The following is a 14,385-nucleotide window of genomic DNA, read 5'->3' on the forward strand; positions in this document are numbered from 1 at the left end:
AAATAAATAAACCTTCCCCTCACCATGTTATTATCAACTCACCAAATATTCAGAACAAATATATAAATGTAGATAGATATAGATATAGATAGCAGAAGAAAAAAAAAAAAGGAGTAACTGTGGCACACAGAAAGCCAGGCCCATCAGAGTAACAGCAGGTTTCTCAACAGAAACTGTAAAAGTCAATCTAGGCTACTCTGCCCACCAAAGTTGTCAACGCCAACTGACGGAGAAACGAAAACTTACCACGAAAAAAAATCAGGCTTTAATGAGTTCATAGCCACAAAGCTAGCCCTACAAAAGATAGTTAAAGAATTTTTCAGAAGAATGAGAGAAAGTCAAACACATCCTTGGGACCAGAGAGGAGAATGAAGCCCTCGGGTAATGTTTAGACGAGAGAAAAATAAGAAAACACTGAATGCCAAGCACTCGACAAATGACAGGACATAACAAACACACGCTTTTCAGTAACTCCAAATACTATGGGTCTTAATTTCTCACCCCAAAGACACAGACTAGCAGCATAGATTCAAAGGCAGGAGTCATCTATTTGTTGTTTCCAAGAAACTCACCTCATCATAAAAGACGGGAATGATTTTAAATGGGTAAAAACATAGAAAAATTAATTCCAAGCAAACGGAATTAGAAAACAAGCAGGAGCCGGTTTTCATCCCTGACAAAATAGACTTTAAACCACAACTAGGTAGAAGAGACAAAGGTCACTCTTACCGGTTAAGGGAGCAATCCATTAGAGGATATTATAATTTTAAGCACAAACTCATAGAACCTTGTGTCCTAATTTCACAAAACAAATACTACTTGCAGAAAAAGTTACAGATTAACCCTAGTGAAATAAAAGAGGGAAATTTTTAGTACAACAGTGTCATCAATTGAGAAATCATCCAGACATAAAATAAATGAACATCTGAGTAAAGTGACATCATGGGTCAAATGGACCTAACAGGCATAGGGCAGTCCACGCAACACTACAGAATACATATTCTTCTCAGCAGTGCGTGAACATTCTCTAAAACAGAACATATATTGCAGAATCAAGTGAGTACTAGCAAATAGGAAAAGTGAAATAACTCCATGTGTTCTATCTGATCTCAATGGAATAAAACTACAGATCAGAAGTGCAAGAAACTCCAGAATATTCACAACGTCATGGAAACTAAACAACGCACTATTGAACGACACATGGGTAACTGAAGACACCGAGAAGTGGAACAAGAATGTCCGAGAATGAACAAAAGGAAAACAACCCGAGCCTCTGGGAAACAGCAAAAGCAGTTCCGAGAGGGAGTTTATACCTCTAAGTGTCTGCATTAAGAAAAAAGACTGGAATAAATAATTAAACGGCACACTACAGAGCCTTGGACAAATGGTAACAGGCCAAACACAAAACCAGTAGACGGAAAGAAATACTTAAGATCTGGGAAGAATAACAAAATAGAAACAAGCAAAAAACCAAACTCAAAATCAACACCACAGATTTGGTTCTTTGAAAAGATAAGACAAATCCTTAGCCACAGAAGACCTAATTAATAATATTAGAGGTCAAAGAGCTACTAGGATAGATACTAAGGAAATTTAGAAAAAAAAAAAAAAACAAAACAAAACTATATCCTGAAAACTGAGTTTCTACTAAAATTGGAAAAAATCTAAGAAGAAATTAATTCTTAGATGTATAAGATAGATGAAAATTAGGTCAAGATGAGATGAGTAATTTAAACAGATCTATAGTGAACAACAGGATTGATGGAAGAGTAAACAAAACAAAAACCCATCCAATGAAGAAAAGGGCCCAGGCCCAGATGGAATCATTGCTGAATTCTACCAGATTTCAAGGAAGAATTAACACCTACGCTGCTCAAACCAGTTCACAAACCATGAAAGGAAGGGAGGGCTCTAACCAACTTTTACCCAGATACCAAACCCACACAGAGACACAAAAAAAATTCTCAGGAGAACACTTAGAAACAAAATTTAAGAATATAGTAAAAAAGATCCTTCACCATGATCAGATCAGTATTACTCTAACGATCCATGGATAGTCCGATATACACATATCACTAAGTGTTACAGATGACATAAAAGGACTCAAGGACCCCAATGGTCATTTTGATAGATGGAGAAGCCTCTGGACAAGAGCCTTCATGTTAAAAGACTTACTTTAGGCTTTTTTTTTTTTTGGGGGGGGGGGGTTTGTCTTACTGGCCTTTTGCTTGTATATTATGGTTTTTGTTTTTAGGGGGTTTGGATCTCTGTGTGTATAACTTGTATCCCCTCCTCCCCCGGCTTCATATTCTGATTTGTTTGCCTTTTGTTTTCTAAAAAGAAAGAAAGATAAGGCATGGAGTTAGGAGCGTAGGGAGGCTGGGAGGATCTGGGAGAAGTTGGGGAAGGAGAAATTGTGATCAGAATGTATTGTATGAAAAATTTATTTTCAATAAAAATAAATAATATTTTAAAGCTCAGGATGGAAATAACAAATCTCAACATAATATAAATTATATATGACAAACCTACAGTCAATATTATAGTCAATGTCAGAAGGCCAAACATCTCCACTAAAATCACAAACAAGACAATGGTGCCTACTTTCTCTGATCTTTTAATATATAGTACTGGAAGTCTTGGCTAAAGCAATAAGACAAGAAAAGCAAATCAAAGGGATACAAACAGCAAAGGAAAAAGTATCTATCTGCAATGATACAACTTTGCATGTTAAAGGCCCTAAAGATTTCATTAGAAAACCACTGAAACTAACGAACACTCTCAGTAAAAGGGTAGGGACACAAAGTTCATACACAGATATCATCAGGCCTTCCTATACTAATGACAAGCTAACTGAAAAAGAAACCAAAGAAATAATCCCATTCACAGGGCCAAAAAACAACAAAACAAACAAGAAAACCCAAAACACCAACAAATAACCCCAACACACACACACACACACACACACACACACACACACACACACACACACACACAGAGAGAGAGAGAGAGAGAGAGAGAGAGAAACGGGACAGATTCTAACCAAGGATATAAAAGATCTCTCTAATGAAAGCTTTACACCACCAAAGAAATAAACTTAAGACTCTGAAGATGGAAAGACCTCTGCTCTTGGACTGGAAGAATGAGCGCTGTGACAAGGGCCATCCTACCAAAGGTAATCAATCTATAGATTCAATGCAGCTCCAACCGAAAGTCCAGCGGCATTCTTTACAGACATAGAAAACAGTCTTAAAATTAATACGGAAGCACAAGAAGTCAGGAAGCCAAAGCAATCCTGAGTAATGCTGGAGGTATGCCTGGCCTCGAGTTGTTTTTTACTAAGAATCAAATCCATACCGTCACGTGTCTCATACCTGGCAGTCATCCACCTTCGTCCTCATCACTCCCTTCATGTATTCTTTGTCCATGGTCGGTGACACCCCAAAACTGTTTCCCATGCACAGTATCTCTGCTTTCCCATCCGGATATGTCACCTCCACGGAACCGTTGAGAATCACTGACCAGGAATCCAGCTGAGCAAGAAAATTAGACAAAGCACAAGATAACACTGCTATCAGCTGACTTAAATGCTAGCACAGTCCCAAACTAGCCTCCCAGGTCTTCTATCTTTGAGATGGAACAAATTACCTGAAAAATCTTAACTGTATACCAAACAAGTAACAAGACATAGCAAAACATCTACACACTTTTTAGGCCCAGTGCGGAGTAAAATTATTTAAAAATTTAAATATTCTCTAAAATGACACCAGAAATTTTTTTTCCTCCATCAAAGGAAATGTAAAGAAGATAAAATGTTCATTATAGCCTCAATAAAACATCATTTTGTTCTGATGAAAGGCAGTGTATTTATGATGTATGGTACAAAAACTAAAAAGTGAATACATCACAAAATCTCGAGGATGGCAGTCGACTTGAGTGATGAAGCACCCGCCTAGTTTGTGAAGGGCCCCCAGTTTGGTCCCCAGCATCAAAATAAACCCAAACTCTCTAGTAACACTTCATGGAATGGTGATACAATGAAACACAGAAGAATGGATTTTGAATGCTATGACTTAATGAGTGGCCATCAGTTTCCATCTATTCACATTCATTACTGCTGAGGTTTTAGAAAGGAAAATAAGAACTAGGTTTTGTCTGGTGCCACTGATCATTTAGCTTTCTATGGGGTCAAAACACCTGCTCACCTCCTCTCCATCGTTTAACACAATGGTTCCAGCTCTTTCCACCACTGCGAAGACCATCACGGCACAGAGCTCCCGCCTCACTGACATCGTCATGTTGGCGAAGGCAGGCAGCTGGTGCATAAATTCCAGGAGTTGTTCTGAAAAGCAAAACCATCATTGGTATTAAAAACAAGTCTTCAGAGAACAATACCCCAGAGCACACACTGAAGGTCTTCTTCTGCCCTGGCTAGGTAATGCCATGCTATGACTAGACTCTACATCAAGCCCTCTGCAGAACCTTTCCATACACAGTTGGCTCTGGTCATCAGTAGAGTAAAGATGGCAGGTAGTATCCAGGGATTCTGTCCGATATGACAGTCTTCTGAGAAATTTCAAAGAATATCTTACAGAAATAATAGGTTTTGTCTTCAGGAGTGGTCAGGCATATCTGTGCCAGGTCATAAAAAATTTTTTTAAGCTTGTGAGTACCAATAAAATAATTCTGCACTAGATGATCCATATCCAATCAGATGAAAGGCAAGAGTTACTACAATCATAAATGCAGTAGCCCTCTGCTTTGAAACACAGAGAGGAACAAAGAAGTCATGATCCTCTGCTGGCACAACACTGAATATCCTGCTCTTTCTAGAATGTTCTATAGCTATCACCCTTCATCCTACTGACCACACATTTTACCCCCTTCTATCTCTGGAAGCTGACACATTTTCTTACAAAGTTCAATGGGTATAGGAAAAATATGAGACAATAAATTCTCTTTCAGAAACATTTTGGGTTTAATATGTGCTTGGACAATAATGGAAACTAAGTATTACTTTACATATGACTAGAAACAAAACAGACACTGTAAAATATCTTTTACTAATACATGTTATTTTTAATGGGTTATGTCTTTTTTTATTAAGGCCTTGCATACACTGAGCAAGTACTCTAGTACTAAGCAACATCACCGGCCCTACTAGAACGACTTTGGACTGTCTTCTATGCTCATCGGCCTCTTGATAAGATTCCTATTCAACTAATGTTTCATGAAATCAATTTGTGAACAGAGACTAGACTAGCATTAAAAAAATACAACCGGATGGTAAACGCCTGTGTCATATGCAAGAATAAAGACGGGAGAAGGAGAAAAGGCACGGTAGTAAATGTGTACCGCTTCCCAGATTCATCTGAAATACCAAAATGAGGGGCGGAGAGACAGGCAGGCGTTCAGAGTGTGCGCTACTCTTGCAAAGGACCTGAGCTCAGTTCCCAGGACCCACATCACAAAAGCCGTAGCCACTCAATAACTGAGTACCTACAAAGCCACGGTTTGCGGAACAAAACCGACCGTGATAAATTCGGTTTTCTTCAAAGTACTGAGACAAGGGCACACATCCAGTGATCTTTGGGAAACCTAGAGGGAAATTGTTTTCTTTTTGCAGTTGTTAAACAATATTATCAATTTCATCTACTTTAACTTCAATGTTCACGTGTGCGTCCACATCAGCTGTCACTTCTCTGCTGAGTGATGCTATCCAGTAAAGGTTAGCCATTGCAGAGATGCACACATTAGACAGCCAGCCAGGCAGCTTTGTCTTTATTTGTAGGAATATGGACAGCTCCTGCTTTCCAGGAATTCTGAGAAAGAAGGCTTTTCAGATACAAAACAAATCCTACATTTCTAGGAACAATAGACACACTGTGCATACTTTTAAAATCTCTCTCACAACCACTCTAAAATTAACACTAAATTAACATTTAATTAATTTATATATATAGTAATGTATAATTAATTAACATTAAAAAAAGAAGATATATCAGTTAGTTTACAAAATGATATCTTCAAATTGATGCATTTATAAGCATAATTTAAGTTTTTAAAATGCTCGTGGAAACCACTCTAGAATAAGATGGGATGTTGAACACATAGACTGTTACTACAAACTATAACAGGTGGATTTGTTTTTAAAAGTTGGCCTAGGACAAGAAGAGAGTGGAAACTAATTCTGGTCATTGGAGAGAAATGAAATGTCTGACCCAGGGATGCCAAAGCATGTGAGCACCATTCCCCTGGGCCCAAGTTTCTGCCTCCTTGTATGGAGGTTACTTCTGAACAGAAACACTCCCTCCAGGAGGGAGTCAGGGCATCTGAGACCCAGCAGGTAAACTTCACCTGTCTAGGAAATCTAAACTCAGCTTCCCTAGGATCCCTCTCCGGGGTTAAGGATGCTGTGGACCGCTGCTGGGGGAGGAGACCGGCATCCCAACGGAGGGAGGAGAGTGGGCTGCCCAGCTTCCTGCAGTTTAGGCAGCAAGTTATGCAGAGAGCTCCAGGGCTGCAGCTTTCATTAGTTGTCTCCCACGTGAGGGTGGGCTTTTCACCCATGTTAGGATATGGCTGAGCATCCATGTGCCTGTAAGTAACCCCTCATCAATATTTCTGTAACTAAGCCCAGTGGAAACTCACAGGTTCATCAAGTTAGATTTTGGTGCAACCTCGGGTTCCCTATCTGGGGTGGGTAGACATAGGTCATCTCCCCAGGAAAAGTCGGTCACACAATGGCTCTGTCAGGCCAGCCACTGCTCTGTTCTCCTCACAGAATGCATGCAATCTGCCACCTCTCCACTGCCCCACTGGACACTGCAGCTTTTTCCCTGGGCTGCCGCAGGCCAAGGTCGCTTCTCCCTTCTTTACCCTGAGCCGCCAAGAACTAGAAGGTGCCCTGCCACATGAGCTGAATGAATGAATGATTACCGGCACATGCTTTTCATCTCTAAATGGTTTGCAGTTCCTGTCGATGACTTTAATTAGACACATGCAATCTGAGGGGCTGGTTTTCTACTTTCCACTGTATGTATACAGTTTGAACTGCCACATTTTTTTTTCCTACAAGTATGTTTGTTTGCCTAATTGAAAGACAGGCAACAAGTGCCTCACCCCTCCCCATATGTAATCTCACTGACTTGAGTTCATCGAATTCTTCAAATATGTACTGGCTTAAAGCATTAGTGACGTGGCATAATAAACAAATTGCCCAGGATTGTCAGGGGTAGTTTCAGATTCTAGAATTCTGGAAGGAAATAATGACTTTAGTCATCACCTAGCATTTTAAGCAAAAAGAGCCAGAGTTGGATGTGCATTTAAATGCAAAGCTATTATTAAGCAAACAAGTCCTGTTCCTATGGAAAGGGAGACATAAAGCCCCCTAATGTTTTTTTAACTTCAGGGTGTACTTAAAGCCTCAACTAGTACATATCTTAGTAGGGTTTTTCTTACTATGATAAAACACCATGGCCAGAAACCACTTGGGGAAGAAAGGGCTTACTTCTTACAACTCTCGGGTCACATGTCATCACTGGGGAAAGTTGGGGCAGGAACCCAAGACAGGGCAGATACCCGGAGGCAGGAACTAGAGCAGAAGCCATGGAGAAACAGTGCTTACTGGCTTGTTCTCAGTATGCTTATCTTCCAGGTTCCTCCAAAATAGTTGACTGAACTCTGAGAACTCAATGGCTTTTCCACTCTAAAGTTCAAATGCCACCACAATTCTCCCAAGACCACATGGTCAGATCTGTCACAGGAACATCCCACTCTGGAACAAATCTGTCTCTGGTTTTCTATTACAGTGATAAAATAACATGGCTATAAGCAAAGGAATGGGTGTATTTCACCTTACACTCTCAGGTAGCAGTCTGTCACTGAGGAAATCAGGGCAGGAACCCAAGCAGGGCAGGAACCTGGAGGAGGAGCTGAAGAGAAGCCATGGAGGGGTGCTGCTTATTGGCTTGCTTCTTACGGCTTGCTTGACCTTCTTTCTATACAACTCAGGAACACCTGCCCAGAGCAGGCATCACTCACAATACCTCTTTAAACTCTGATCACTCAATGATTTCTCTACTCCAATGATCAAAACTCTTTCCACAACCCACCCCAAAACACGGTCAGGTCTGTCAGAGAAATATCCCAATCCTGGTATCAATGTCTGTCTTAGTTAGGGGATTGTTATTTCATCTTAAAATTCTTAGGTCATGGTCCATCACTCAAGGAAGTCAGGACAAGCACCTGGAGGCAGGAACCGAGGAGAAGCCATGGAGGAGTGCTACTAATTGGCTTGCTCCCCAAGGCTTACTCAGCCATCTTTCTTGTACAACCCAGGACCACCAGCCCAGGTGTGGCACTGTTTGCTGTGGGCTGGGCCCTCCCACGTCAATCATCAATGAATACAATGCCCCACAGACTTGTCTACAGGCCAGTCTTACGGATGAATTTTCTTAGTCACGATTTCTCTTCCCACATATGTCCAGACTGTGTCAAGTGAACAAAAAAAACCAAGCAGCACATTATCTAAGGCCCCTACACTTGGGAGGCTGAGGTAGCAGGACAGCGAGTTTGATGTCAGCTCAGGCCATGCAAGAAAACCTGGCCCAAAACAAAACAAGCAAGTAAACAATTCCCATTTAATAATAATAGAAAAAAGAAAATCTTACCTCCACAACCCATAGGCTACTTACTTTGCTATTTTCTTCTACCTAGTTGCATTTTCATACATAACATAAGCCAATCATTTACAGAACCGCTTTGTCAGCTAGCACTTAACTAATGTTTAATCCTGGAATAATGCTTGCAAAAAAAAAAAAATTACTGAAAGAAATATCATGTTGAGACGACTTTTAACTTACTTAAGAAGGGTCATAAATTAAGATACAATAAACATTATATAGATGGGTTTTATTAGAAGTTCCATTCACATTACTATTTGTAAATACTGGCTGAGTAAAAATAACTCTCTTCAGCAAACAATTTTTTTTTTTTAAATACCAAGGAAGAGCTTTTCTGACCACTATTTATACTAAGGGAATTCAGAGATGCCGGACTTGGAAAAGACTTTCAGATGTGGACTGTATTGTAGCAGCATTTACCTCTCAATATTTCTACCGGCTTAAAGGGTCCACTCCTCAAGCACTCACCGATATCATCATCGGTCCTGTCGATCGGGTCCTTCTCCAGGCAGTCCCTCACGATGTCCCTGCTCATCAGGGGGTCTGAGGCCCTCTCGATGTCTTCCTCGTCGTCGTCATCCTCAGAATCAACTGCCGTCTCCGGCAGTCCACTCAGGTCCATGTCACCAGCCTCACTCTCCGTGGCCTTAAATCAGATGCAAAAACAGGTTTTAGAAACTATTTTAAGTGAATCAGTCACAGGGCACCCAAGAGGGAAGAACAATTACAGCTCCTAGTAATGTGTGGTATTTGTTTTTCTAAAGTTAGTTGAGAGTCAGCATCCAACAAGTAGCTGGGCATGACAAAGAGAGACCCTGAAAGATAAGCTGCTGTATTTTCTCTTAAAACTATACACAAAATAATTTTTGACTCCCAAATTAGAACTTATTATAGGAAACGCAGAGAACAACATGAAGTTAGAAAATAGTATTTGTTTTCACAAGGAATGACATGCTGAGTTTAACAATTGGCTGTCATGAGTGACCCCACTTCCAGGAGGACTGCCTGGAGGATGACTGAACTATTTTCCCCGTGTTGGTCTTCTTGGGAGAATGATCCATAAACTGAAGGTAGCTTGATAATCACGTATACCAAACGTTACAACGATCTGGATTATTCCAACGGTCACTTGAACTTGAAACCACTAAACAGGGCAGAAGGCTAAACATCTACATCTAAAAGCATAGACTCTTCTATTCCATTAACACATAGCTAAATTGTCAACCTGACTGCAAGTTAGAAGGACTAGTAACTGAATATTTTCTTAGTTACCAGAATCACTCATTTCAAGATGGTTTTTAGCCTAATCTGAAGACTAGAAACTGCCCCATCCGTCAGGTCAATCTAGTCTTTAATGATTTATTGTCCCAGTGTATGCATCAAATTGGTCTTATTTAACAGCGGAACCATGGAATTCACTAACTGTTTCTGCATGCTGAGAATGAATTTAAATATATAATTAACTACATCAACCTTGAACATCATAAATGCCTTTTTCCACCTGAAAAAGTGAACTCAGAAAGATGATTTATAAAATTAACTTTGTAAGACAAAGTTATTATAAAGTTTACCAACTTAAAATCATAGCTCACATGATTTTCAATGGTAATAAAGGTATTTCAGAATTGGCCAATGGAAAAAATTTAAATATTAAGTATAATTAATATACTTATTTTAATGTAATCTCAGCACTGGTGAGGCAGAGGCAGGTGGATCTTTGAGTTCAAGGCTAGCCTGGTCTCCAGATAAGAGTTCCAGGATGGCCAGGGCTACCCAGAGAAAGCCTGTCTCAAAAAAACAGACAGACAGACAGATACATACATACATACATACATACATACATACATACATACATACATACAAACTAAATTAAAAAATGAATAACAGACTAGCATTGAATATTTTAAAATGCCAGGCAATGCTCTAAGCTCTACATACATGTTATCTCATTTCATCCCTACAACAAGCACAGAGAGAGTCTTTATATCTCACTGTTTTCTAAACCTTCAGATAAAGGTCTTTTCCCCAACATCAAGGTCATGCTGCTGCTGTACCATGTACTAGGAATTCTAACTCCAGAGTCTTAATCATTTTCTTACCATTTAACTCAATATCTAAAGGATGAATTGCAGAGTTTTTATTTGTGCAGTTCTGGGTATTGAACTCAGGACCTTGGTACATGCAGCCAAGTGCTTTGCCACTGGGCTCCAACTTCTCCTTTCTAAGGTCTCGGTTCAGACCAGGTTACATGAGATCTTATCTTGCATCTTGAAGCAATCCACAAGCATCTATTACGATTTCTCTAGAGTAAGCAGTTTTACTCTCATTTTCAGTTTGGGGTACAGATTCCAAACTAATGTACATTATAAGAAAAAAATCTAACAGGCAAATAACCGAAAACAGAAACTCTAACATCTGCCAAGCTCCCTAAACAAGGGTCTTAACACCTCCAACCACTGTGAGTAAAACTGTTCCAGGGAGAAGAATCTACCCGTCACCCCAGAGGGGAATTCGTCCTGTGACACTCAAAACTACAATGCAAAGCTGGAATTCACCAAGTCTCCTGTGGATCCCATGGGGAAACAGAAGAGCTGGGGATGCTGCTGCATGCCATGGGCGTGGCCACAGAAGACAAGCCAACCAGCCTAACCACCGCCCCAACTTCAGAAACCTAGACTCTAGTAATCTGTGATTATGTTTTCTCCCCAGTTCCCTCTTCCCACTGAAGATTACTAAAGACCCATCACCTTGTTAACCCAGAGACACACCAGGCCTCTCTAAACAGCATCTTTAGTACCAGCACTCTGTGAAGGGGCACTACGAGGGAAGGGATGGAGACAAACGAAAAGCCTTCCTTTTAAATAATAATTTATGTGACTGAAGGTTATGTGTTAATTTAAAAACAGATAACACCTGTTAAAATATTAAATATATTTTATACTGAAGAAATCATTATCATTTCAATGAAATATATTTACACTTTCTGTTGTTGTTGTTTGTGTCCACGCTCCCTGCAGGTACTGGGATGTGCCCAGCAAGCTGACTGAGTGTCTGCTGCTGAGCGACACGCTCAATCCTTCCTCATCTTTCTTTTCAAAGTCTGGTCATTTCTTTATTATTCACACTTTTGGCTGGACTCAGACTTAAAAACTCTCAACGAGGACAGCCTGTATCTCTTAGCAATCTGTTCCTGAAGTTTTTCTCTGGCTTCCTTCGCTCTCTTTCAGCAAATTCCACAGCCTCCTTATTTTTCTGAGTGCATTGTTTCTTCAGATCAATATGTCACCATTTGTGTTGCAGGACACATGGAGTATCAAGATGCTGAATCTTGCGTGTTCTGGTCCTGGGCCTCTTACCTTCTTTGTTTAAGGGATTTCTGACAACATAGTAGAGGACACCATCTTCTTTATAGAGACTGAAAAGCTTTTGGATTCTGCTGGCTCTTTTGGAACTCACTGCCAAGTCACAGTAGTATCTGTCAGCCCAGGAATGAATCAATCATCCAATCTCTTTCTCTCTCTCTCTCTCTCTCTCTCTCTCTCTCTCTCTCTCTCTCTCTCTCTCTCTCTCTCTCTCTCTCCCTCTCCCTCTCTCTCTCTCTCACACACACACACACACACACACACACACACACACACACACACACACACTAACCAAGTTGAGAACTCTCAGATAGGAACCCACAATGATCTTGAACAGACTTCCTCTCTCCAGTTCTCTACAAAAAGAATGCCCCTTACTCTCAATAGCAGGTACACTCAGCCATGGGTAGAAGACAGCTCGCTTCATGGGGAAACCCTGTTTGCTGTCTCCACCACTAATTCGGACCACATAATCCTTCTACTCTTCACTCAGAGCATCAGCATCTCCCTCTGGGACCTTCTGTGGCCATTTGCACCTCATAGAAAGTATCAAGTTTGTATACACTTCCATGAGTTTCTGACAGGGGAGGAGAAATTGAGCTTCATCTTGACAAAGCTGACCTCAAAAAAGAGGCTTCTTCAGCCGTCTATCGAAGATGGATACACTTCCCTCCCCCCAAATCCTGAATGGATTTCTCTCTCCAGCATGAAAACCCTAAGTGGATCTCTCTCTCCAGCATGAAGACCCTGAATGGATCTCTCTCTCCAGCATGAAAACCCTGAATGGATCTCTCTCTCTCTCTCTCCAATATAAAGCCTCTAGCTCACCATGTTCACTATTTCTATGTGTGATCCATTCTTAAAGTAATGACATTAAATAATTCAGAAACTTACAGGATTGTTTTTATTTAGAATAAACTATCTGTTTATTCTAAAAACAATTTTAAAATAGTATAGAACTCCTAATAATACATTTATGAAGAATGGGTAAGCAACCTTTCAGAAATCCACTCTTTTCAGAATTCTTAGAAAAACGGGCTATAATTAGGATGGCGAGGAAGTTTCCTGAGTGCAAACTGGCTTCCCCATTGCTTAATGCACAGCCTCTGCCCAGGGCTCAACCTCCACCAGCACCAGTCACTACGTCTCTAGGAACACTGGTTTCAGACTCTGCCACCTGGAGCTCTGCCTTCTTGCCACTCACAGGATGATCAACAGGCTGGTCCCCCAGGACATGTATTTTCACCCTGTCCTTACAAGAGACTCCACCTCTCCCAGATTAGCACACAACTTACACGTGCACAATTACACAAGGAAAAAAAGAAAACAAGAACTAAGTCTAAATTCTGTTAAACGTTAATTCCTTTATATGCTTCTAAAGTCTTTTTCTTACAAAATTATTAGGCCCATTCAATTCTGGCAGGACAGTTAAGACAATGGATATAAAATTATTAAGGTTCCTCTCCCCTATTTTAGGTACAAATTCTTGCTATGTATCATTGGCTGGTCTCAAACTTGGGGTCCTCCTGCTTCAGCCTCTAGAATGCTGGGATTTTACAGTCCTGTGCTCCCACACTCAGCAATAAAAACAGTAATTCCACAATGAACGAGTACCATGGATCTAGCATTAAATTTTACATTTGAAATAAATAATAATCTTCAAAACAGTTCAAGTCAGTGTTATATGTAGAAATGTATATATGTGTGTATATTTATATCTATGTATATATATGTATATAAATATATAACATATATTTAATGCAAATGTTATTTATTTATAATATATAATATACTTATAAGTATAATACAGCAAACAAAATTTTATATTAATATATAGTATAATATACTGCAAATATATATGTATTTAAATAGAATACAGGCTATTTTCTGATTTCTTCCAAACTACACTACCCCTAAGATTACTGCAGGCTTTTAAACTATTACTCTAAACTATTAAATTCATATTTAAAAGGTTTTCTTATTATATCTGTTCAAAAAATAAAGAAGAAAGCTTACATCCTTCTAAGAAATTAGCCTAATGTAGATTTACCTGCTCATTAATATTTAAACAGTGATTTTCAAAAATAATATCAGATTGGTGAGTATAGAGTATGGCTTATTTAAAACAAAATGCATCAAATGTTCTGTTATTGTGAACAGATTTACAACAAATTTACTTGGCGTTTTTTAAATGAAATCAAGAAAAAAGAACAAATGAGAAATTTAAAACACTATTTTGTGTGGGTGTGGGTGTGCGCGCGCACACGCACGCATGTATGCATGCATGCTTATATGTCTATGTGAATACATGAATACATGTGAGGTTCTATGTATACGTG

General features: G+C 39.7%; 1 protein-coding gene across 9 annotated transcripts in view; it reads right to left on the reverse strand.

Annotated features, from left to right (window-relative positions):
* Positions 1–14,385, reverse strand: part of Rapgef2 (Rap guanine nucleotide exchange factor 2) — a 243,942-nt gene that overhangs the window by 40,387 nt on the left and 189,170 nt on the right. For all 9 annotated transcript variants that reach the window (XM_028880097.2, XM_037206675.1, XM_028880096.2 and 6 more), the window contains 3 exons: positions 9,153–9,330; positions 4,206–4,342; positions 3,375–3,533 (listed from right to left, as the gene is read on the reverse strand). In XM_028880097.2, coding sequence (XP_028735930.1) covers positions 3,375–3,533; positions 4,206–4,342; positions 9,153–9,330 — 474 coding nt within the window. The remainder of the gene's footprint in view (positions 1–3,374; positions 3,534–4,205; positions 4,343–9,152; positions 9,331–14,385) is intronic.

The sequence above is a fragment of the Peromyscus leucopus genome, chromosome 6, assembly GCF_004664715.2.
Source record: "Peromyscus leucopus breed LL Stock chromosome 6, UCI_PerLeu_2.1, whole genome shotgun sequence".
In the NCBI taxonomy this organism is placed as follows: domain Eukaryota; kingdom Metazoa; phylum Chordata; class Mammalia; order Rodentia; family Cricetidae; genus Peromyscus; species Peromyscus leucopus.